This window comes from Dichomitus squalens (assembly GCF_000275845.1).
Source record: "Dichomitus squalens LYAD-421 SS1 unplaced genomic scaffold DICSQscaffold_8, whole genome shotgun sequence".
NCBI lineage: Eukaryota > Fungi > Basidiomycota > Agaricomycetes > Polyporales > Polyporaceae > Dichomitus > Dichomitus squalens.
In genome coordinates, this window is record NW_006766890.1 from 939,327 (window position 1) to 961,435 (window position 22,109).

General features: G+C 58.8%; 7 protein-coding genes across 7 annotated transcripts; 5 read left to right on the forward strand and 2 right to left on the reverse strand.

Annotated features, from left to right (window-relative positions):
- Positions 1 to 580: 580 nt before the first annotated feature.
- On the reverse strand, positions 581 to 2,906 carry DICSQDRAFT_103611 (endoplasmic reticulum protein; the record flags this gene model as incomplete). Its single annotated transcript, XM_007364372.1, has 10 exons — positions 581 to 868; positions 921 to 1,038; positions 1,088 to 1,162; positions 1,223 to 1,397; positions 1,451 to 1,573; positions 1,632 to 2,036; positions 2,092 to 2,326; positions 2,378 to 2,493; positions 2,545 to 2,640; positions 2,696 to 2,906. 10 exons carry the CDS (start codon positions 2,904 to 2,906, stop codon positions 731 to 733), a joined length of 1,692 nt encoding a protein of 563 aa, XP_007364434.1. The 3' UTR covers positions 581 to 730.
- Positions 2,907 to 3,247: 341 nt separating this feature from the next.
- Positions 3,248 to 4,631, forward strand: DICSQDRAFT_83991 (60S ribosomal protein L2/L8). Its single transcript, XM_007364373.1, has 6 exons — positions 3,248 to 3,295; positions 3,501 to 3,549; positions 3,608 to 3,723; positions 3,783 to 4,205; positions 4,259 to 4,400; positions 4,460 to 4,631. Exons 2-6 carry the CDS (start codon positions 3,508 to 3,510, stop codon positions 4,499 to 4,501), a joined length of 765 nt encoding a protein of 254 aa, XP_007364435.1. The 5' UTR covers positions 3,248 to 3,295; positions 3,501 to 3,507; the 3' UTR covers positions 4,502 to 4,631.
- A 307-nt stretch (positions 4,632 to 4,938) lies between these two features.
- Positions 4,939 to 9,415, forward strand: DICSQDRAFT_103615 (Pentulose kinase). The gene is made up of 11 exons (XM_007364374.1): positions 4,939 to 5,385; positions 5,469 to 5,827; positions 5,878 to 6,013; positions 6,072 to 6,173; positions 6,224 to 6,308; positions 6,377 to 6,472; positions 6,528 to 6,586; positions 6,655 to 6,975; positions 7,104 to 8,764; positions 8,832 to 9,082; positions 9,147 to 9,415. Exons 1-9 carry the CDS (start codon positions 4,951 to 4,953, stop codon positions 7,248 to 7,250), a joined length of 1,740 nt encoding a protein of 579 aa, XP_007364436.1. The 5' UTR covers positions 4,939 to 4,950; the 3' UTR covers positions 7,251 to 8,764; positions 8,832 to 9,082; positions 9,147 to 9,415.
- A 632-nt stretch (positions 9,416 to 10,047) lies between these two features.
- DICSQDRAFT_135337 (ribosomal protein S25) lies at positions 10,048 to 10,737 on the reverse strand. The gene is made up of 3 exons (XM_007364375.1): positions 10,694 to 10,737; positions 10,228 to 10,513; positions 10,048 to 10,172 (listed from the first exon to the last, which is right to left on the reverse strand). The coding sequence occupies exons 1-3, from the start codon at positions 10,694 to 10,696 to the stop codon at positions 10,141 to 10,143; spliced, it is 321 nt and encodes a 106-aa protein (XP_007364437.1). The 5' UTR covers positions 10,697 to 10,737; the 3' UTR covers positions 10,048 to 10,140.
- A 2,150-nt stretch (positions 10,738 to 12,887) lies between these two features.
- Positions 12,888 to 16,455, forward strand: DICSQDRAFT_179741 (uncharacterized protein). The gene is made up of 6 exons (XM_007364376.1): positions 12,888 to 13,246; positions 13,307 to 13,583; positions 13,634 to 13,690; positions 13,747 to 13,813; positions 13,868 to 14,599; positions 14,656 to 16,455. The coding sequence occupies exons 1-6, from the start codon at positions 12,997 to 12,999 to the stop codon at positions 15,691 to 15,693; spliced, it is 2,421 nt and encodes an 806-aa protein (XP_007364438.1). The 5' UTR covers positions 12,888 to 12,996; the 3' UTR covers positions 15,694 to 16,455.
- A 337-nt stretch (positions 16,456 to 16,792) lies between these two features.
- DICSQDRAFT_168758 (SH3-domain-containing protein) lies at positions 16,793 to 18,068 on the forward strand (the record flags this gene model as incomplete). The annotated part of the gene is made up of 6 exons (XM_007364377.1): positions 16,793 to 16,851; positions 16,966 to 17,143; positions 17,231 to 17,425; positions 17,542 to 17,820; positions 17,882 to 17,949; positions 18,005 to 18,068. The coding sequence occupies 6 exons, from the start codon at positions 16,793 to 16,795 to the stop codon at positions 18,066 to 18,068; spliced, it is 843 nt and encodes a 280-aa protein (XP_007364439.1).
- A 944-nt stretch (positions 18,069 to 19,012) lies between these two features.
- Positions 19,013 to 21,712, forward strand: DICSQDRAFT_179743 (uncharacterized protein; the record flags this gene model as incomplete). Its single annotated transcript, XM_007364378.1, has 3 exons — positions 19,013 to 19,424; positions 19,504 to 21,518; positions 21,610 to 21,712. The coding sequence occupies 2 exons, from the start codon at positions 19,013 to 19,015 to the stop codon at positions 20,703 to 20,705; spliced, it is 1,614 nt and encodes a 537-aa protein (XP_007364440.1). The 3' UTR covers positions 20,706 to 21,518; positions 21,610 to 21,712.
- Between the last annotated feature and the right edge of the window lie 397 nt (positions 21,713 to 22,109).

Genomic DNA, 22,109 nt, shown 5'->3' on the forward strand with positions numbered 1-22,109 from the left:
GATTCGGACCACTGCCTTGTACGTTCACCCCTTGTTCTCTATTCGGCGTGGTTTCCCCTTGCTTGCACACGGACAACAGCTCCCCTTGTTTCTCTCTTCGCTATTGTCCTACGGCCTTGTACTCGGTGCCCATGGCAACGCCATTGTCCCCTTAGCGCCCATTGTTCGTTCCTCGTATATAGCTGGATCCCTTGCTACCTGGAGACTCTAGTTTCGACCTCTTGTCTCCAGGTAAGCCATCGTGTATTTCGCTCTGTAGATACTTCGCTCAATACACATCTTGTCTCCAGTCCTGCCTGTTGAGCTCCGCTCCAGTCTCACTGCGATCAGAGCTCGTCGGCGCTCCTGCCTGCCTCGCTCGTCTCCACTTACTCGCTCGACAGTCAGTCGTAACAATTTCAAGCCAAGCTCAAGATTGTGCCCTTTTGACATGACTTATTTAGCAGCTGGCAGCAGCTGGCCTGTTTCTGACGTCATACAACAGACAAGCAGTAACATTTTCTAACAGGACTACAGCAGTACACCAATTGCAGTTTCATCGTCAAGACTCAATAATGAACCAACTGTGGTCAAAAATGTTTGAAATCCTGTATAGAGAAGAGCAAGCACTACAATGTGCTAATGTATGACTCCATGTCCTTATGCACTACCAAGTTGATGACTAAGACAGCTGAAGATTAAATAACATGCATTGCAGACTCAGAGTGTATATAAGCTCTTCATAACATACTCATAACTCTTCCCTCTTGATGTCCGAGGCGGAAAGGGGCAAGCACAATGCAGGAGTGGTCACCTTGAACTCATACTCGCATTTCTCAAGCTCCGCGACTGAAAGCACAGCATTCTCCAGACCGCAGCTCATGTCGAGCTGGAGAGATACATCTGAGTGAGGTTCCGAGGGAAGAGATCATGATGCTCACCGTCACGGAACGCTGAGGACCATTCCAACACTTGGCACCTCGAGTGTAGTGTTGTTTGCTATAATATGCGGGTGAACCCTTCTCGATGCCCTCGGCATTATTCCACTCGGCAAATTTGCTATCGACAAATTTCAGTATACAGGCCGACACAACCATGTATAGCTTACCCCAAGCTGAAGGTCTGACCACCCTTGAGCGGCTTCTGACGGGCCTCGTCGAATAAGCAGACTTCGTAGACGTAGCTACTCACAATACGCGATGAGCTTCACGATACGCCAGGACGAGTGTGGGATGATACTTACTCTCCAAATTCCTTTTCGATACAGGTGCCGGCAAGCTTCTTCCACTCGCCGTCCGGACCGTACCACTCAGGGTCAAAGAGGCGCGAGAGTTCTCTCTCTTTGTCCTCCTTCTCCCTCCGCGCCAGATTGAGACTGTGCTCAGCGTCGCTAAGTGTCTTCTGTGCCTTAGACGTATCTTCGCATCCAATTCAGTATCACATAAAACACGCTGGCATAGAATCTAGCTACCTGCAGCAGCGTCGGTCTTGCTCTGAGCAAGGCCGAGCAACTCAAGCCAGGAGACAAGCTGGTCGCGAAGGGCCTCATACTGAGGGACAACGGCATCGGGGAGGTATGCCGACAAGTTGAACACTGTAGGGGCAACAGAGGAGTCGAAGTATGTCCTGGAGTACTCACTAATAGGACTTACGAATCGAGGTCGGCGAGGCAGGGGCGCCGACGTGCTTGTCGTGTTCAATAAGCAAGCCCTCGTAGTCAGTGGCGAGGAGGTCGTCCAGCTGGTGCTCGAGCTGCTCGGTGCTCCAAATGCCTTCCTCAAGCTGCTCTTCCTCACTAGCAGCCTCGGACTCGTCAGAGCCGAGCTCGTCTGGGTTTTCGTCCTCCTTTCCAACGTCGTTGATATGAGGAAGGCCAGCGAGCTGCTCCCATCCACGGACAGCCTCCAGGACAGCCATGTCTTGGTAGTTGGGGTTGTAGCCGGTGCGAAGCTGGTCGAGAATCTCGCCGAGCGCCTTCTCGCGCTCTAGGTGCTTCTTGTGTTCGCGCTGGAGCGACTTAAGGGCCGCGTGATGGGTTATAAGAGACTGGTATAGAGCTAGCGTACGTGATGAACCAAGCTGTGAGACGCAGGTCGCTGTATAGGGACTTACGAGAAGACTTCTTCTCCTCGAGGGCCGCTGCAGACAAAGACTCGGTCCTCTCGACGAGATCTAAACCTGTGTGAGAAGAGGCAACACAAAGGGGGCCACTGAACGACGTGCCTCTGAGACGTGCAACCTCCTTCTCGCGAGCAGAGATCCCCTGCGCCGACGAAGCAATCTCTTCCTCCAGACGTTTCTTCTCCTTCTGTGCGAATGCGAGGTAGGTCGAACGGATCTTGGAGCCCTACAACAAGTCTGAGCAGATGAGAAGCTCCCCAGCGGCCAACAGACGTACGGTCTTGCGAAGCTTGTTCTCGGCCTTCACACGTTCGCGGTATTCCTCGCCAACTTGCTTGCAGACATTGGGACAGACTCCTTCAGGCTCGTCCGATCCGTCGCAACACTCCAGTTCTTTGCAGGAATATGAGTGAAGACGGCGCAGTATACGCAAGCTGGACATACCACAAAGGCCATCTCTAACTCTGGTACTGGGTATATACGATCCAATGTGGCCAGCGTTCACGCAGTAGAAGCGGGAGTCGGGGCACGCGCTGGTTCCTGCGTAGCATATCGGTCAGACAGAGCTCACTAACAGCTGGCAGTTACTACCAACCTGGTTCGTCACTTCCATCCGCACAGTCGCAGTAGTCATCGTTAACCGAGGACCAGTCAATTGTCTTCGAGCCATCCAGACACTGCCATGTCTCCGCTGAGCCCTTCTTGGTGGGTACGTAGCGGGCAACCAGATCAGGTGAGACACCAAGGAGCCGGTCTTTGCTAGCAAGGACGTGCAAGGGCAGGAGCAGAAGCAGCCAGGGGTGCATCGAGAGCCAGTCGTGAATTCGGTACTTCTGAAGCTACGTGGAACTGCGTTCAGTTCAAGGCAGCGTCGAGGTCACGTGTCTGACGTATGTCAAGCGCGAGAGCTCCTCGCGCCCTCACCTGTCATGACGGACTCCCCTTCCCCTATGCCGATGCCTGGCGCAGGATCATCGTATACAACCAACAAGACCATGGTTTGATATTCATAGTGGTACACCACCTGACTGAGAGACAACATGCATCTTGTTATATATTACTAGACCGAAATGTGAGACGCCCATTACATTGAGCGCTTTGAGATTCAGGTGCCGCCCGGCGATTTGCGCCAGCCACTTGTGGATCCCTCGCCTGCCCGCCAACGCCATCGACAACACCGCCGACCAGCAAGACTGTGAGTATGCCCCTCTGTGCCATCATGGACGTCATGGAAGGTGTCTCCAGATGTTGTCGAACTGCATTTCCTCGAAACAACGGATGAAATCGACTTGGAAACGGCTGGATGCACTCGTCGACATCTGGATGAACCTATCTTGACCTCCTGCTCCTGCTCTTGTCCTCCTGCTTCAGTACTCTTGCTTACGCTGTTCTCCCTGCAGAATCAACATGGGTAGGGTAATTCGGGCGCAAAGGCGGTCACACGCTATAGTACGTTTCGCCCCTTCGTGCATACGACATCTTCGAATAACATCAGCTCTCGCAATAGTTCAAATCCCACACCCACCACAACAAGGCGCCTGCGCAGTTCCGCCCTCTCGATTTTGCGGAACGCAATGGCTACGTCAAGGGTATTGTGAAAGAGATCATCCACGACTCTGGCCGGTGCGTATCTACTAGGCCTCGCTCTCTGGTATGTGTAGGGAAATTGAGCGCCTGAACAGTGGTGCTCCTCTTGCCCGTGTCGTTTTCCGCGACCCCTACCGTTACAAGCTCCGCAAGGAGACTTTCATCGCGACTGAGGGTCTTCACACTGGTGCCTTCGTTTACGCCGGCAAGAAGGCGCAGCTCGCTGTGGGCAACGTCCTGCCCGTTGGCCAGTGCCCTGAGGGTACCATTGTCTCTAACGTTGAAGAGAAGGTCGGTGACCGTGGCGCGCTCGCTCGCACTTCCGGCAACTACGCGACCGTCATCGGTCACTCGCCCGATGAGAACAAGACGCGCATCCGTCTACCCTCTGGCGCGAAGAAGACCGTATCCAGCTCTTGCCGTGCAACTGTCGGTATCGTCGCCGGCGGTGGCCGTATCGACAAGCCTTTGCTTAAGGCCGGCCGTGCGTACTATAAGTTCAAGGCCAAGCGCTACAAGTGCGTCACGTTCACGTCATTGTGTAGTGGACTGTTGTTGACAATCTCTCTAGCTGGCCTCGTACTCGTGGTGTGGCCATGAACCCCGTTGATCACCCTCACGGTGGTGGTAACCACCAGCACATCGGTAAAGCATCGACGATCGCCCGCTCTGCCGTACCCGGTCAGAAAGTCGGTCTCATTGCCGCCCGTCGGGTACGTTGCGCTTCTACTGTCTGCAGCGAAACATGCTCTGATCCGCCTGTGGTCTTCAGACTGGTCTGCTGCGCGGTACCGTCAAGGTCAAGGAGGTTTAAGTTGCTTGACATCGGGTATCTGCGTGTCGTTTGTTGTATGCTGCTTTGCCTCACTTGCACGATGTTACAAAAGCTTTGTATGCAACTTATTGCATATGCGTCATGACCACATGCCTTTTTGATGCACGGCTCTATGCTTTGACTCTTTTGAGTGAGATTGAGTGAGATTGAATGACTCTTGAAATAAGTGCTAGCGACACGCAAACAAGGCGAGGTGCTGCAAGTGCATGGACACGACAATCGCTCGTTCAAAGCCTGGGAAACAGGCTCCAGCTTCTGAGATGTGTACTATGTAGCAGATTATCGGGGAGTGCCGAGGAATAAGTTTTAAGTAGAACATGACGTCTTGGCGGAGTCGGCCCGGAAGATACATCAGCTCTGTACCAGACGAGGTCAGTCCACTCTACCGTATGAATTAGAGTCCACGGCTTTGAGAACTGACCACCATCATGTCCCAGTCTGCATACTACATCGGCGTCGACGTCGGAACGGGTTCTGTCCGTGCAGGCCTCGTTAAGACCGATGGCACCATCGTCGCGTCTTTCACGGAGGACACCACCACCTGGAGAGATCAGGAGGATCACCGTATCTTCGAACAATCAACCAACGAGATATGGGCGGGGATGTGCAAGGCCATCAAGGCCTGCTTGAAGGAGGCCAAGGTCCAACCATCCGAGGTCAAGGGCATCGGTTTCGATGCGACTTGCTCGCTCGCGGTCGCAGACCAGAACGGCGAACCCGTCGTCGTCACCAAGGGCGATCAGCTCGGACAGAACGGCGATCGCAACATCATCCTGTGGGCAGACCACCGGGCAGAACAGGAGGCGGAGCTCATCAACAGTACGGGATCCGCGGTGCTGGACTACGTCGGTGGTACGATGAGTGTACGTCTTGCGATCTCACGCTTTCTTCGCTCTCGGAACGCGCGCTCAGTGCCTACAATGAATCGCGTCTGATATATGACTAGTTGGAGATGGAGATTCCGAAGACGCTCTGGCTCAAGCGTAACATGAAGCCAGAGCTCTTTAAGCGCTCCCAGTTCTTCGACCTGCCCGACTTCCTCACCTACCGCGCGACCGGCTACAACCGCCGCTCATGCTGCTCCGTCACGTGCAAGTGCTCGTACGTCCCCACCAAGGGCGGATGGCAGCCCGACTTCTTCAAGAAGATCGGGCTAGAGGAGTTCGTCGAGAACGAGTTCTCACAGCTCGGCAAGGAGGAGGTCCTAACTGCCGGCATGCCTGTCGGAAACGGCCTGTCCAAGAAGGCTGCGGAGGAGACGGGTTTGTTGGAGGGCACGCCTGTTGGGAGTGGTGTCATTGACGCGTACGTGACCTTTGTTGCATCGCGTATCGCCAGTCCCTGACGCCCTCCAGGTATGCGGGCTGGCTGGGAACGGTCGCGGCGAGGTACAATGTCCAGGGCAAGCTTTCTGACGTCATCCCCTCCCTCGATGAATCGAGACATAGGCTCGCTGCCGTGGCCGGAACGAGCACTTGCCACATTGTACAGGCGAGTACTTCACTTCGCTTGAGAATTGAGGAGGGTGTCTAAGCGATTGTTCGTGCAGAGCCCCGAGGGTGTGTTTGTCAACGGCGTGTGGGGTCCCTATAAGGATGTGGTGTTTCCCGGCTGGTGGATGAACGAAGGCGGCCAGTCATCGACCGGTCAGGTGAGCCTATTTGATGGCTATCCTGTGACCCGGGGCTAATCCTCCTGTAGCTCATTGACTTCATGATCACGACCCACCCTGCCTACCCCAGACTGAAGGAACTTGCACAGCAACGGAACACCAACATCCACGAAGGTGATGCTCAATTAATTTCCGGTCCGGATGACATGTCTAACATCATTTGCTTTGGTTATGATATGTAGTTCTTCATGATGAGCTTGAGAGATTGCGCGTGGAGAAGAAGGCCGAGAACCTCACGGAACTCACCAAAGATCTCCATTTCTATCCTGATTTGCACGGTACGTGAGATGAAGACATCCACGACCTCATCGCGCTCACACTACATTTTTCCAGGCAACCGTTCACCTCTCGCAGACCCTCGGATGACCGGATCAATTGTGGGTTTGCAACTTGTACGTCAACTCTTCCGCCATTGGCCTTGTATCCGTTCTAATCACCGCGATGAAAATGATGCACGCAGGACTCCGGTCTCAACGACCTCGCACGCAAGTTCAACGTGACCCTGGAGGCAATCGCGCTGCAGACGCGACACATCGTCGACCAGATGAACGCCAAGGGGCACTCGATCCGCTCGATCTACATGTCCGGCGGCCAGGCCAAGAACATCATGCTCATGCAGCTGTTTGCTGATACGTGCAACATGCCCGTCGTGCTTCCGCAGAGCTCGGGTGCGGCCGTTGTGCTCGGAGCGGCGATGCTGGGGCGATTCGCGGCGGAGGCGCAGGGCAACGAGGCCAAGCTCGCGAAGGAGAAGCGCGGACAGGCGCTTTGGGAGATCATGGTGAGTGCGGTGCTATGCTCTGCTGATGTCTTCCCGTCGCGCCATTCGGGTGGCCGAGTGGCTGTAACGACGAGTCGGCCTGAGGAATGGATGTGGAATGAAGACTGATACTGTTCTGCGTCGATTAGGTCGAGATGACCCCTCCAGGGACGATGGTCGAGCCGGCTGCAAGCCTGAAGGAGAAGAAACTTCTCGAGGCAAAGTACAAGATCTTCCTCGAGGCGATCAATATCCAGAGAAGATGGCGCAAGGAAATGGAGGAGGCCGCCCGGTAGATGCGTCGTGCGGGAGCCTAAAACAATTGTTCGGAACGGACGAGGTCATGATAGACATCCAGAAGGAGGTTGTAAGAACATTTATGAGCTTGCTTTCCCCTGAAGCCGTTCTCCGCCGTTGACTAGCCGGAAGTCGGAATGTTGGATGCTGGTCGCAGTGTCCAGAATCATGATAGATGTGAAGATGATGCCATCCGATGCTCTCGAGTCTCGGAGACGAGCGTTACATTTAGGAGCCAGCCAGAACCCGGGACATCACGAGAAACAACACAGACGACTACAATTATAGTTACAACCCGTACGCGGGAAATGCGATCGCGACGATACTGGAATGCAGAGCAACCAGGCCGGACGTCCCAAGCCTGACCGACGGACCGACGTAGGTGTCCGAGGAGTCATGAAACAGCACCACGATCAGAGCGGAAAGAGGAAACTAGCGTGATCCGGGTGGCGAAGGGTACATGCTCGATGCCACGCTTGGGGCATCGAATCCCGCGACCCACACCGGATGTCAGATGTCTATATGCGGAGCGTCCGTATCGCGAGGCGCCATTGCAAGAGTGGTTTGGTGACTGCGGTCCAGGGCGCGTCTCAAGGTGACGTTTGCCCTGCGACGAGATGCGACGGGCTGCTCACTGCCTGAACAGCCCGAAGGTGCCCCACTTGTCGTTCGCCGACACCCCAGGCATGGTCGACTTCCAATTCTGGTAGCGCCGCCAGGGGTGCTCCTCGCCACGCCTGTGAGCCGCGTGCGGGCGGTCCTCGGGCCAGTAGCTCTTCCACGTTGTGCTGGGGGGAGGAGACGTGGGCGCAGGGTCGTACCGGTCGCGCCGGTTCCACGGCTGCGAGGGCGAGTACGGGACGTAGCGCGGCGAGCCGGACTCGCGGAGGACGGTGCCGTGGTCCGCGGCGTAGTATCGCACCTTGGCCTCTATGAGGCTCGCGTCCCGCCTCACACGATAGTGGTCGTTCCGTTCGCACACCGGGCTGCCGTGGTCTTTGGAGGATGTGCGGCGCGAGGGACGGGGATAGGGGTAGGGCGAGGACCGGTTCTTCCGAGAGGGCGTCGCACCGACGCGGCCGGTGTGGGTGTGCCCAGAAGCGTATGCGGAGGGCCCGGCCGACGGAGGGGTGATGATTTCCGAGGAGTCGTCAGAGTCAGAGGAGTACCCGTCGGACGAGTAATCGGGGTACATCAGGTCCGGGATCGCCGCCGCCGCGTTGGTGGCGGGGGCGGGCTCGGGAACTGGGTAGCTGCGTTCGGCGCGCTCGGTGCGCGCGGGCACTGCCGCGGTCTTGGGGACGGCGGACGGCTCGCGGTCGCGGCGCGCGTATCGCATGAAGACGTCGTAGTGCGCGAGGATGGCGGTGTTCGTTGGCATGACCTTCCAGTCGAGCGCAGACAGCACCTCGCGCTCGATCCGGGTGAGGTCCTTGATCGTGAATTGCTGTCCGAATACCATCCGCACGAGCTGGAGCCATTGTTCCGACCGGTAGGAGGGTTCGTTGATGCTCTGCAACCGTAGCACGTTAGTTCTCTCTCCGAGCCGAGGATATCGGGCGGTGGACGACGCGACATACCTTATGCGCTAGCATGAGCGCTCCGATCGCGAGGCGTTCGCAAACGCGGTCGCCCATGTCGTACGCGCTCAGTCGGATTTCCGAGAGATAGACGATGGCCGTCAGGATGGTGCGCGTGTCCAGTGCCCCGCAGGTGATGAATGTGCAGACATGCTGCATGACGAGCAGCGTCTTCATCTCCATCGCCGCCTTGTACCGCGACGCGATCACCGCGCGCGCCACCGTGTTTACGAGCATGTCGATGAAGTAGTCTGGTGGAAGTTGGGGCTGAGCGTGAGGTGCGATACATGCATGAAGTGACTGTGCGCCACATACCGATGACACCGAAGTTGACTTGGGTGCTGACCATCTCTACGACCTTCTCATCGAGGTGAGCCAAGGGTACCAGACTCGTCGGTTCGTTCATGTTCAGGGGACTCGCCCCAGAGGAAGTGGAAGAGAAAGCCGCGGCAGGGGTAGTAGTAAGGGTGAAGACGAAACTCATCGTGAAAGCGGCAGAGATACGGTGGCGGAGCCCGGGTCTTTATGAGGGCAGAGGCACTGGATATATCCGCGAGAAAACTGCAGGCAGACGCTGCGGCGCTGCGACACGGAGGCAGGTGAGGCGGTGGTTCTGAGGTATGCTGCGGCGAACACGGCAAGCATACTTTTATATATGATTCCTCGGAGGGCCAAAGCGGCCTTGCCGCGACTCCGCACGGAAGTAGAGATACATTCTCCCTGCCAAAGCGGTCGTAAGGGCCCACAACAGTCTAAATCGCGCGTGTTGTGTGTCCAAGCGGTGATGGCCAGTGGCAAGAAGATGCTGTGAACAACGGGCGCGCATGCCCCATCAGCACGGAACAAAGCGCTCGGAGCGGCCATGCCACGCTTTGAGAACAACACGTTCCGCTTTGCCCCAAAGGAAAGTTCCCCTGGATATCGACCCTGGATAAGCGGTGGATAAGCCTTGGCTTTGGTGTTCTGAAAAACGGCCTTTGTCAAGTGGCACTGGCCTTGATCCAGTAACCTGACGATGAGCGCGGGCTAGAAGCAACGTGTCGCCGGGAATGGTCCTTGCACCTCCTACCTGTTTCAGGCAGGCGGAAGGTCAGCTTGACAAACAATTAGTGCGGCATACTCAAGGACAATATGACTCGCGTGCGGGCGACATCAATCGGGATATCCGTCTCAGAGATTGCGTGTAACGCGTTCACACGGGGACATGATGGTACAATAGGCGGTGCATGTCATGGCATGTTTTGTGGTGTTGTAATACATATGCGTGCATGCGATAGTGGAAAGCGAAAGCGAACGGAGACAGGGACGTTTACTCGGCACCTCCGCCGCCAGTTGCCCTCGCTGGAGCCGGGGTCAGTTTTCATCTCACTCGAGACGCCATGAATTGCATACGCACTGTAGACGAGCTGGCTGCTGTGGTGGACGATCCGCTTGATCTGACCCTCCTTCTCCAAGTGCCTGATCGCTACCCGCGCAAGGGAGCCGTTGATTTTCAGCCGCTCGATGAGGATGGATTGGCTGATGAAGCGGAAGGTTGGGACCTCCTTCAGGATGCGGTCGTAGGTGGCCTTGTCGAGGACGACGGCGTGCTGCGCCTTATCCTTGACCTTGCCCTTGGACCACTTCTTCTTCTTTGCGGCCTTGCCGCCGCTGGAGGATGTGGGCGCTGCCTTAGCCTTGGCCTGCGAGACGAGGAGGGAAGGTCATTGTTAGCGTACGTCCTCTCCACAAGGGTCATCCAAATGCGACAGCCGCCATCCATGCATAACGGACGTTCCAACAGCACAAAAGCCATGTGAAACACCTCTATGACATGCCTGGGGACCTGTCTGGACGATATCTGCACTGGCAGCAGCACTCACCATTGTCTTGACGGCCGGTCGTTAGATGCTGGGAGGCCTATCCGGTGCGCTCTGCTCTGCAAAGGCGCACGGCCGAACCCGGTCGGCATTTCAAAATAGACGCCTAAGCGCCATTTAGTATCTCTAGCGCTCTTACGGGTCCTTCCTGCGCATGCTTTCGCTCCTCTGAATTTGAGTACGTAGAACAACCCTTTGGTAGCGCATTCACCGCATATATGGAGCAACAGGTCACTTCCTCCTGGTATCCGGACGAGACATTTGACCCAGACCATGAGTCTAGCGCAGGATATCCACGACGGACGATCGGATATCTGCCCCGGTATGATCGTGAAAGCGGCACACCGTTCATTACGGTGATATGTACACACATGATACTGCAATGCCCATGAGCCGACTCATGGTCCCTATAGTCCCTCAAGCAAACCTGGTCCCTTGCACTTGCGTGTGTGGAGACTGTACACGCTTCTCGCCATCCAGCCGCTCGACAAGCGTGATGAGAGCTTCCGTGCTTGTAAGTTCCGCGCGGACAGCATTTTTTGATGAGTCCTGCAGTGTTGGCGCATCGCTGCGATGTTGTTGCGAGGCAGAGCTGTCATTCGCGACAACTGTCAGAAGCTGTCGGCGGACGATCAAGGAGGACTTTCGATCAAAGTACTGATGCCCCCCTCGGCTCTCGCTGGGCTGGTCGAGCCGGAGTTGGAGCACACCTGCCTCGGCGATGGAAGAGGACAGTATAAAGAGGCGGGCCGTCAGGCGGAGAGACGTCGGCCACTCCGCTCTGAATGTGTACTTCTGCGCATCCTTCGTCTCGGTAAGTTCGCAGTCGACATTCTATCGAGGTAACTCACAGGAGGTAGTGTATGGCGTCCGAGAGATAACGAGACGTAGGTATGCTACATGCATAGCTCAGCTGCCACACCTGCGAACCTATCAGGTTGTCCACGCCACGCGCGGAGGTTGACAGGCACGAGGGCAAGAGTTTCATATCGGAGCTGCCCACGAACAGTCAGGAGGTCAGAGGGTTGTATACAGTCTGACAGAGGTCCGAGGCCTGTTGGCGACTGACGTTCCGTTCTTGTGGGTGGTGTGCGGCGTGGATGGTTCTCAATGAAAGAAGGCCCATCTCGTGGGATGTATCGGCCTTGTGGCTGTCTGTCACCACGCAGGCGTTGATGACGTTGTGGGACGGACAGTTGCAGCGGCAATATGCGCACGCATGTGTCTATCGGGAGCTGAGTGGGCGGGTCTGAAAGTTGAACAGGGAGCGTCAGGGGTTGAACTGTTTAGGATGGTGGAGACAGGTAGACGTGCCTGTGGGACATGTTGGATGGCGAGAGGGCGATATTGGGATGCTCATCTCGGATCCGAGGGGAGATAGGTTGCGTGATCTGAGGGGACGATGGAATCGATCACGCTGCGTAAAATGCTCGCTGGGTGCCAAGATCTGTGTGTATCTGGAGCCCGGAACGGCAGGGTTCTGTGGCAGAAACCGGGCGTATAAGAGGACGGGTTCCTGGGGACGTTTGCCCGCTGCTCGCCTGTGATCCTCCATGGACTCTGGCCAAGACGGACCCCTGGACGGTGGACGTGGAGAGGGCGGGAAAGTGGGTGGTGGATGGCCGAAAGAGGTAGGAAAGTCGCACGGTGGTATGGGCTTCTGGGTGGTAGAGCACACCTGGCCTCGCTGCTCGTACTCACTGTGCGGTCTGCAGTGTTCGATTTAGGGATTCTACTCGCCGGTCGCTGTCTGGGGCTCTCTCAGCTGTCTCGCGCTGCGCCTCCCGCCTGATCTCGCCGTTCGTCGGCTGCGACTTCTCGGAACCCTCCCTGGCCTCCTTCTCCTGCCGTCGTTTCGCAGCTAGTACTACTCGCCTCCCTCGCCCGCCTAATCCCGGCGTGTGCAGATTGCCATGATTCATCTCGATCATAACCACTCCTCCTCCATCCCTGGCCCCGCTAATCCCCAGAACCTCATCCTCGCAAACTCCCCACGCCCCGATCAGCATCGCGTCCTCCCCTGGCCCGCCTCGCCCCCTGCCCGCGATGGCAGGTCCTTCTACCCGGATTCCCAGGAACAGGTCCTGACAGACCCTCCTCCTGCCCAGTCTGACAAGCCTTCCAACGACCCCTCAGCTTCCTCTTCCACGCTCTCTGCCGCCCACGGCCCTGTCACAGCCCCGGACGCTGGGAACCCCTCTCTCCCAGAGCCGACGTCCAACAGCCCAACCGACGCGAGGTCTCCGCCGCCCGACACCTCCTCCTCGCTTAGCCCTCCCCCGGATGCTACCACCCCCAGCCACGCGATGGCCGTGCCAGACGATCCCCCAGGACACCCCGCGCCCAATGGCCGTGCCCGAGACGTGGAGAAGCCCGGTGAGCAGCACGCCACGGCAAGCGAAATGGAGGGGGCATCCCGTCAGTCTACTCCTCTCAGCGAATTGTCCTCAGCTCCAGAAACTGCTCCAGACGACGAGGTCCCCAACAGCGACGGCCTTGCGCGCACTCTCGACGGCGACGCGACCAGCGCCAAGCCCGGTGGTGGTGGAGGTGGTGGTGAGGACGCAAAGCCACCCTCGGACGGGGGCAATGTGAGCTCATCTGCTGGTGCTGTAGCGTCCGCGGCCACAAAAGACGGCAACTCTGCCTCGCAACAGCAAACTTTCTCGTCCCCGGCCTCCCAGGCGCCTTCAAATACCAATGCGGACGGCTCGACGGCCGCAGGCGGCGACCAGAGCGCGGATGGTACTATGATCCCCAAAATGGCGTTAGGCCAGCACTTCGGTCAGTTGTCGCTACCGGACCGCACCCCTTCCAGTCAAGCGTTGTCCAGGGCATCCTCGCATGATCCTAAAGTGGTCAGCATATTGGAACTCAATTCGCTATTACTTAGGTTGGTAGACGTCATATGCAAGCTCTCCTATGTCGCTGACCGAACTCCAGAGTCTCTATGGAGTACCAAGCACGAGGTGTGCCGATGACCGAACCAGGTTTTCACCAGTGCGTCGTAGCGTTCCATCCGATCATATCAGGCATTTACGACCCGAAATCTCCAGATATTCATTAAGACTGCAGTCAAATCTCACATGGCTTGCAGCCGCGGCGGACGATAGCCATAAAGTCGTATGTACTCCCTGTTCCTTCAGATTGTAGCTTCAGTCGTCTCACACAAAACAGAGCCCAAACCTTGTTGCGCTCCCCATCATGCAGCCTCCTCCTATCGTCGAGTTCTCTGAGATGGAGCGTATAGTCCAGATTTACCGCGAGCTTCCCACCGTCTTTGCAAAGGAGATCGCCCGTCGACAGCAGCAGGGCATGAACGGGAATGCTAAGCGGGAACGGACCGAGGAACCTGGCCCGGACAACCTCCACAAGCGTCGAGATACAGGCGAGACCAAGGCTCCGACCACGCCCTTCATCACCCCAGGTCCGTCAACACCACATCCGCCGTCACAGCCCATGCAGCCGGTGATGAACCCCATGGCGAACCTGTCTGCCGGACCGGTCCCGCGCATGGGCAGCCCGGCTATGCCGCCCCCGCCGGTGCCTCCAGGTGCGATGGGCGCGAACGAGGCCCAGCTGGCCGCGATGCGTGCGCGGCAGCAGATGCGCATGGCGGCGATGCAGCAGCAACCGGACGGTCGCCAGATGTCTCCCCCTTCGGGCATGATGGGGATGGGGATGGGGAGCATGCAGAACGTCGCGGGGCCGTCGTCGATGGCGAACGTGCCCCAGCAGCTCACGCCCCAGCAGATGGCGGCGCTGCAGGCGATGGGCCCGCAGGCGGTGCAGAACTTCCAGGCGTTGCAGACCCCGGGGCACCCGTTCGTGCAGTATCTGACGCAGCAGATGCCCGGGTTCCCGCAGCTGCCGCTCCAGGAGAAGCTGCAGAAGATGCAGATGGCGCAGGTGAGTCGGACGGGTCTCGCGTCGGTGGGGGCTCGAGCGTTGATCGTGCGCTCCAGCAAATGTTGCAGGCCCGCCAACAGCAGCGGAACGCCCAGGCGCAGGGGGGTGGTGCGATGGGCGCCTTCCCCCAAGGGGGCATGCAGGGCGGTCTGACGCCTCAGCATACTGGCGACGGCAGCCCGTCGAGGATGTCGCCGGTGTCGCAGTCGCCTATGCAGCCGTCGTTCCCCCAGAACGCACCTGGCGACCCACGGTCCATGATGACGCCGCAGCAGCAACAGGTCCTCGCGAGCATGAATCCCCAGCAGCGGCAGCTGTACCTCATGCAGCAGCAGATGCTGCGCGGCGGGCAGCAGGTGGGCGGCGGGATGAACCCGCAGATGATGAACCCCCAGCAGGTCATGCAGGAGCGCATGCGGATAGAGCAGCAGCGGCTAGCCCAGGCGCAGGCACAGGCCGCCGCCTCGGGACACGTCTCCCCGCCGAACGCCATGGGCTCCCCGATGGTCGACGGCCCCCAGTTCCCTGCGCTGCGCTCAAACCCGGGCATGCCGGGGATCGCGCGGAGCACGCGGACGCCGTCGGACTCGAACCCCTCGCCGGTGTCGGGCCAGCGCATGTCGATGTCCGGCCAGAGCCCCGAGGACCAGCAGCGCGCGATGATGATGCAGCAGGCGCAGGTGCAGCAGCGGGGGATGGCCCCACAGCAGCAGCAGATGCAGGCCGGCTTCGGGAACGGGAACCCGATGGCGAACCAGGCGTACGCCGCGCACATGCAGCAGATGGGCATGGGTGCGCAGAACCCGAACCCGTACGGGATGGGCTCGCCGCCGGGCTCCGCGGGGGGCGCGCCGTCGCCTGCGGCAGGCGGGCAGATGTACGGGGGCATGGGGGGACAGGGATTCCCGGGGGCGGGTGGAGGCGGGGGCGGGCCGTTCATGGCGCCGTCGCCGTCGGCGAGCCAGCACGACGGGATGACGCCGGGGCGGCAGACGAGCGCGACGCCTGCGCCTCATCCGCAGATGGGCGGCGCGAACCCGGGGGGCGACCAGGCGGGGCTGAGCGAGCTCGACTTCTTCAACTGGGGCCAGTGATCCCGAGTCTGCGTCGGTCGGTCGTGGTTTGCCTTTCGATCTGTTCTTCCGCCCTGTGCGTAGTTGTGTCTGTTGCTCGCCGGATCTCCCGCGCCCGCTCCTCTGCTGTTCGTCGTTTATGCCGTCGTGCTGGGACTTCTCTGTCTTCTATGCTTACGTCGTTCGCTATCCGCTAAGTACTACTACTATTATCTTAACAGGCACCCTACGCACCTCCCACGCCCCGCCTATGCGCTGCGGTCCGTCTATCCCCATCTCCATCCCCGTCGCCATCCCCGCTATCAGTCCTCGCGTCGTCTTGTATACTTTGGCTCTGCCCGTCGTCCTCCCTTCCCGCTATCCTCCTTACTCTGGGCCGACCGCCCTGCCTTCGGTCTGTCTGTATCGTACTTAGGGGCCGATCTGTCGTAGTATTTCTCTCGAAGCTATGGATACATCCCTGTTGTAAACTGTCGCTGACTCTGTGGGGTTGGGGATGGCTGGCAGAGTCGTTGCGATTCATCTGCTGTCGATGAAGGGCCATGGCTTTCGTAGGACCGTTGAGTTGCTTATCACCGGCCGCGGGATCATGTGTGGTGCGGTGGGCGTGCGACATGTCGATTCCTCCGATCCTCAACGGACTTCGCGAAGCCCAGGTGTCTTGCGGGTTGGGTGAGAGCAGTGCTCGAGGCACATATCATGACTCGACTCGATCAATATGATTGTCATCGTCATGATCATCCGAATATTGGCAATCGTGGACATGGGTGGCGGGACGATCTCAGAAGAGCACACACCAGTGGCTCTTCGATGTCTTCCGTAGGACTCGGCACCGCGCACGAAAGATTCTCTATTACGGCACAGCCGCTCGCGTACTGTAGACAACTGTAATTGGCGGGATCATGATGAGGCACGGGCTGTGTACCGTTGACCACGATCAGCCACGGCCTCTCGCACGCTCTCGCGCGGCGGCGAGTCGAGATCAGAGAACGCGATCCCAGCTGCATTGCCCTCCTGCCTATATGTATGGCCTGAATTCGAATATCGGCGCGTACACTCCCTTGCTCACGGACCACGAACGACCCTGTTAGAGGGGCTGACGACACGATACTAGGACAGGATGGTCTTCGCGCGACTCACGCCACAGGACAAGGACGCGTTCTTCTCGCTGCTGGACGAGTAAGTACATCGGTGTCCTCTGTACTGCCATCGCTAGGGTTTTGAACCTATCGCTCACGCCTCGGGTCGCTTGGAACTGACGACACCCTATTCGTGCTCCTCCGCTACGTCTAGGTACTTCGCATCTCGTCCGGAGCTGTTTGGAAATGGAGGGAGTGGGATGACGAACGGGCAGAGAGCGGCAGCAGCGTCCGCGGTGCACCAGGCGTTTTCTGCGGCCCCCGCACTGGCAGTGGCTGCCCCGGCAGTGAACGGGTGGAGGAGGCCGCAGCAATCTGCAACAACCGATTCGGTGCGTCTCTCCCTCCTGTAGGCGTGCAGAGGAGCGATCCTGATGCGTGTCGTGTTGTGTCGTGTGCGATGTGGCTTGTATGTATAGCCCGCAGAGGAGAGTACGCCTGTGGCCGGACGGGTGGCGGCTGCGGCGGCCGCGTTGAGGGCAGCGAACGGCGGTCCGGCTGCGGCGACTCCCAACCAGAACGGATTCCCAAGGCCGCCGCCGCGGAGGGCTCCGAGCAGCTCTGAGGAGTCTGCCACGCTGGGGTCGGAAGCAAATAAGCTTGTAGCAAGCAGGGTAAGCCGCTTGTCACTTGGCCTCTGTCCCGGTATTGAGCATCCCCATTGCTCGGACTACACTTCCGGGCTCTTTCATTCGTTCCGGATTTTCTCATTGCAACACGCATCCCCCAGAAATTCGGCGATGTGGACTTGAGCTCGGGCAAGAATATGTTCTCGTCTATCCGAGGCTCGACCGCCGCCAAGCACGCAGGCCCTGCGCAAGTCGCGCCTCCCACACCGCCCGCCTTCAAGCGTAACACGGAGTTCGCGCCGCCTCCCAGGCGCGTGCCTTCTACCGGGTCGTCTGTTACCGCTGCGTCCCCCACTCCGCCTCCGGCACTACCGAGAAGACAGCCTACACAAGAGGAGAGCGGAGAATGGGCGGAGGCATTGTATCCATATGAGAGCGATGTACGTCTTCGTTCTCCCGTCGGAATACCTGGGCGGGCAGAAGGCTGATTGACGGCTGTAGGATCCGGGCGACTTGCCCTTGGAGGAAGGTGTCCGTGTGCTCGTGGTTGAAAAGACCTCCGATGACTGGTGCGTCCCTTGAGATTCCCGGCTCGTTGACGGTTCTGATGCGAGAGATCACAAGGTGGACTGGAGAGATTGACGGGCGCCGGGGTCTCATCCCTGCTGCATATGTCAAGGTACTGTAGGAGTTCTGGGTTCGGATGGTATTTGGCGTGATCGGACTATCTCCTTGCTTGAATGATTTTGCATATCTCAGGCGTCTAGTTGGATAGTGGCGTCTGTATGTATGATTACCTGGACGTTCTCCGTACGAATCTACTTGTGCGATACAGCTTGCAATGGTGTCCTTCTGCGAATAGTGAGCGCCTAGATCAAGCTGCTCGATACGCGACTCGATCGGGAAGACGAGCTGATCTGCGGTGGCTTCGTGGCGTCATTCTCTACTGAACAACCATCATGCTCGAATGCAGTCTTCGGTGAGTGCAGCAACGCTTGGTAAATGGCATACAAGGACGCAAGCCTACGACTCAGAACATGGAATCTTTTACCTGGAAACGGAGGCCATCTCGATCGCGAGGAACCGGCGATGGCCTCTGTCAGACTCGGTCTTCTTCGGTAGCAGCCTCAGCCGCCAGCTTTGCCAGCCTCCCTCTGAGCCGTATATCATGCCCAGTGCATGCTGTTGCGGCCCTTGCGCTTGCTCGTCTATGTGCTAGCGACCTACACGCATCTCTCAGCTATCGTACTGCTATCGTATTGCTTTCGCTGCTCTGACCGCCGTCTTCTCTACGGTGACCCTCGCTGCTCCTTCACCTCCTTCACCCCAACCATTCGCTCTTCCCGCTCCCGACTCTTTTCGGGTCGATCGATAGCGACTCGGCGGTGTGTGCTTATTTGTTCGTTCGAGTCTCCCGCCACCTTAAAAGCCCGCCCGCCCGCGCCCTGTTGCTCCCTCCCGCTCCCTTTTTAATTCGTCTTCTCTTCTTATTGCTTTCGCCCTCGACGGGCACCACATTCCCGCTACATCCCCCACGGTCCCTCCCCCTCCCCCTCCCTTCGCCCATTGGCACTTCCCTTATACCATACATCTAAACCCCGCACACGGTCTCCTTCATCTCACCTCGCCGTCATGTCCGCATCCGACCCCCGCCATCCCGCCTCCCTCCTCCCGCGGTCGCTGCACAACCGCGAGCTGCTCACGCTCATGCACCAGCCCGTGTCCTATGACATGATCAACCACATCGCGATGCAGACGATGAGCGTCATCAAGCTCGCGGAAGACTCCCAGCCCGACGCGGAGGGTGGCGAACCCGCTGCTGAGGTGCTCCCGACCCCACCTACGACACCGCAGAAGACGTCCCCCGAGCAGGGCCAGGGACCGAACCAGGCGCAGCAGCAGCAGCAGCGGCAGGCTCAGCTCCCGAGCCTTCAGGACTTCATCATCTTCATATGCCAGAGCTCGCACGTGCAGGTACCGACGCTTCTGACGACGCTCATCTACCTCGAGCGGCTGCGGACGAAGCTCCCGAAGATGGCGAAAGGTGCGTTCCTGTGCTTGGAATCCGCATATATGCTTCCTGCCGGATAATGGATTTTGCGCTTACATTTGTGAGACGACAGGGATGCCGTGCACGCGCCACCGCGTGTTCCTCGCAACGCTCATCGTGGCGGCCAAGTACCTCAACGACTCGTCTCCGAAGAACAAGAACTGGGTCAACTATGCCCGGCTGTTCGAGCTCGCCGAGGTTAACTTGATGGAGAAGCAGCTGCTCTACCTCCTTGACTACGACCTGCGCTTCAACGAGGAGGAGGCGCTGCAATACTTTGCGCCCTTCCTTCCGCGGTCTAGTCCAAAGCCCGAGGCAGATGCTGTCCCTTGCGCCGAGGCAGCGGCAAAGGAGACTCGCGCGGCGGCTGTCACCCGTGCAAAGGCCCGCGTCCAGGCGACCATCAACGTTCCGGCGAGCAACCAAGGTGCTCCTGCACCTCTTCCTTCTCCCGCGGCGAGCGTCTCGAGCGTACAGAGCTTCGTCAAGCGCCTCTCGACACAGTATCTCAGTGTGCCTACTGGGGAGAAGCAGGACACGAAGCCACGAGCCACCTTGTCGAGGGTTTCGTCGAGCAGCACGCTCTTCAGCGCACGGAGCCACAGCGAGGAGTCAGAGGCGAGCCTCACGTGCGACAGCGGGTCTTCGTCACCGTCGTCCCTTGCGTCGTCCGACGGTCCCGCGTCCGATGTCGAGTACGAGGTCGAGATACAGAATGCATCCGCCACCGCTTGCGACGAACGTCAGGCCAAGGCCCTCGCCGCTGCGTACATGTACGGGCACAGGCAAGGCAGGAAGGTCTCGGCGGCATCGACGTGCACGATCAAGAGCGATGCGACCGTCACGGGAGGTCCCCACGAGATCAAGCGGTTGGCGATGCGCATGACGAACTCGGATCGGTCGAACTCGAGCTCGTCCTCGGATTCGTCTTCGCCTTCGACCTCGCCGTCGCAGGCCGTCCATCAGCCGTTGCTCCATGGCCGTGGGCGGGGCATGCCTATCCGCTCGACGTCGCACTCGGCGGGCCATGGTAGCGAGGGAGGACCGGGGATGGTAGTGTCGTCGTCGACGATGCCCTCGCTCGCGCGTACCGCGACCTCTGGCAGCTTCCTGAGCCGCATGTGGGCGGCGACGAAGGGCCAGGCTGGGGCCGCTGAGAAGGAGGGCGTGCTCGCGGCGGCGGAGGAGGGCGGCCCGAGCAGTGCCTTTCGGAGACTGGCGCATTCCAAGTCTACGGCTGCGCTGTTTCGGGGCCAGCAGCAGATCGACGTATGATCTGTGGGCGTATGCGCCCCTGATGCTGTATGGGTTCGCGGCGGGACAAGATGGTGACGACGACGACGACGACGATGGTGAAGATGTGAACGTACACGACCCTGATGCGGACAAAACGCGCACACCTTTTGACCTGTGTTTTCCCTCTTGTGCGGACTAGGATGTTGGACCTTGTCTCTGTTCCGATTTTGTTGTACGATTTGGCCGGTTTCATCCTTCACCCTTCAGCTTCTCGCATGCTGGACAGCCTACCCCTTTGTTGCTTCTACATTACTAGACTACTTTACGTTCACTCCGCAGCACGCTTTCGTTTTGTTGGTCTTTCGTGCGGCTGCGGTCCGTGGCGTACCTTGTCCATACTAGTTTGATCCGCGCACATCACTATCCTAGACGCCCACTTCTCCCGTTGAGCGCATGGACCGTTTCCTGTTTGTAAGGAAGCCGTGTATGGGACGTACTGTAGCCTTAGTCAGTCCTGGCCGACTCCGTGTTAATTCGGAGGCGTACCCTTGGTATGGTAGACGGTGATATTGGAGGGAGATAAGACCACGTTGGAATACAGGCGATGGCCAACAGACGCGTGACGTAACGCGACGGGTGCGGTGGCTGCAACGTGTCGTGGAGAAGGCTACAGCGAGCGAGCGAGCGAGGAGGATGCATGTCCTGCCACCGTCCTCGTCTCCGTCCGCCGTCTGCTCTCTCTGGGCGAGCGATGAGCGATATCACCACATACGAAGCCATACGCGGCCTCACCCTCGCCCCCATCGCAGACTGGGCCAGCATCCTCACTCTCATATTCGGGGGCTGCTGCAGGTACGCCACCTTCCCTCCCGCGCGGTCACCGAACGCACAGATGCACGCACAGATGCACGCACAGATGCTCACACCGGTGCCCTTCATGCAGCAACGCGCTCACGCTCGAGCAGCTCACCCGCGCACACCCCCACTCGGGCTCCCTCATCACCTTCGCCCAGTTCCTCTCCATCTCCGCCCACGGCCTCCCCAACTTCCTCACCCTCCCGCCCCCGCACCAGCGCCCCGTCCGCTGGCTCCCCGTCCCCCGCCTCCGCAAGCGGCGCGTCCCGCTCCTCCCCTACCTCGTCCAGGTCGCCCTCTTCTATGCCGTCTCCCTCCTCAACAACAGGGCGTTTGCGTACCGCATCCCCATGCCCGTCCACATCATCTTCCGCAGCGGCGGGCTCGTCGTTAGTATGCTCATGGGTTGGCTGTTTGCCGGCAAGAGGTGCGTCCTGTGTCTTGCGAACGCCGCGCGCGTCCTGCCGCTCGCGTTTGCACCGTACGCAGCATCGCTCACTCACCGCGCACCGCGCCCTCGCAGGTATAGCCTGACGCAGGTCGCGTCCGTGCTCCTCGTCACCACCGGCGTCGTCCTCACCACGCTCT

Bases quoted from the DNA above. Each gene is read 5' to 3' on its own strand.
- DICSQDRAFT_83991 (XM_007364373.1), top strand. From the start codon at position 3,508: ATGGGTAGGGTAATTCGGGCGCAAAGGCGGTCACACGCTATA. The intron at 3,550-3,607 runs GTACGTTTCGCC...CTCTCGCAATAG, and splicing joins AAAGGCGGTCACACGCTATA to TTCAAATCCCACACCCACCA. The intron at 3,724-3,782 runs GTGCGTATCTAC...GCGCCTGAACAG, and splicing joins ATCATCCACGACTCTGGCCG to TGGTGCTCCTCTTGCCCGTG.
- DICSQDRAFT_103615 (XM_007364374.1), top strand. From the start codon at position 4,951: ATGTCCCAGTCTGCATACTACATCGGCGTCGACGTCGGAACGGGTTCT. The intron at 6,309-6,376 runs GTGATGCTCAAT...TATGATATGTAG, and splicing joins GAACACCAACATCCACGAAG to TTCTTCATGATGAGCTTGAG. The intron at 6,473-6,527 runs GTACGTGAGATG...ACATTTTTCCAG, and splicing joins TTTCTATCCTGATTTGCACG to GCAACCGTTCACCTCTCGCA.
- DICSQDRAFT_135337 (XM_007364375.1), bottom strand. The intron at 10,173-10,227 runs GTGCGTATGCAA...CCCCGGCTCCAG, and splicing joins CAGCAGCCAGCTCGTCTACA to CGAGGGCAACTGGCGGCGGA.
- DICSQDRAFT_179741 (XM_007364376.1), top strand. From the start codon at position 12,997: ATGGCCGTGCCAGACGATCCCCCAGGACACCCCGCGCCCAATGGCCGT. The intron at 13,814-13,867 runs GTATGTACTCCC...CACACAAAACAG, and splicing joins CGGACGATAGCCATAAAGTC to AGCCCAAACCTTGTTGCGCT. The intron at 14,600-14,655 runs GTGAGTCGGACG...CGTGCGCTCCAG, and splicing joins AGAAGATGCAGATGGCGCAG to CAAATGTTGCAGGCCCGCCA.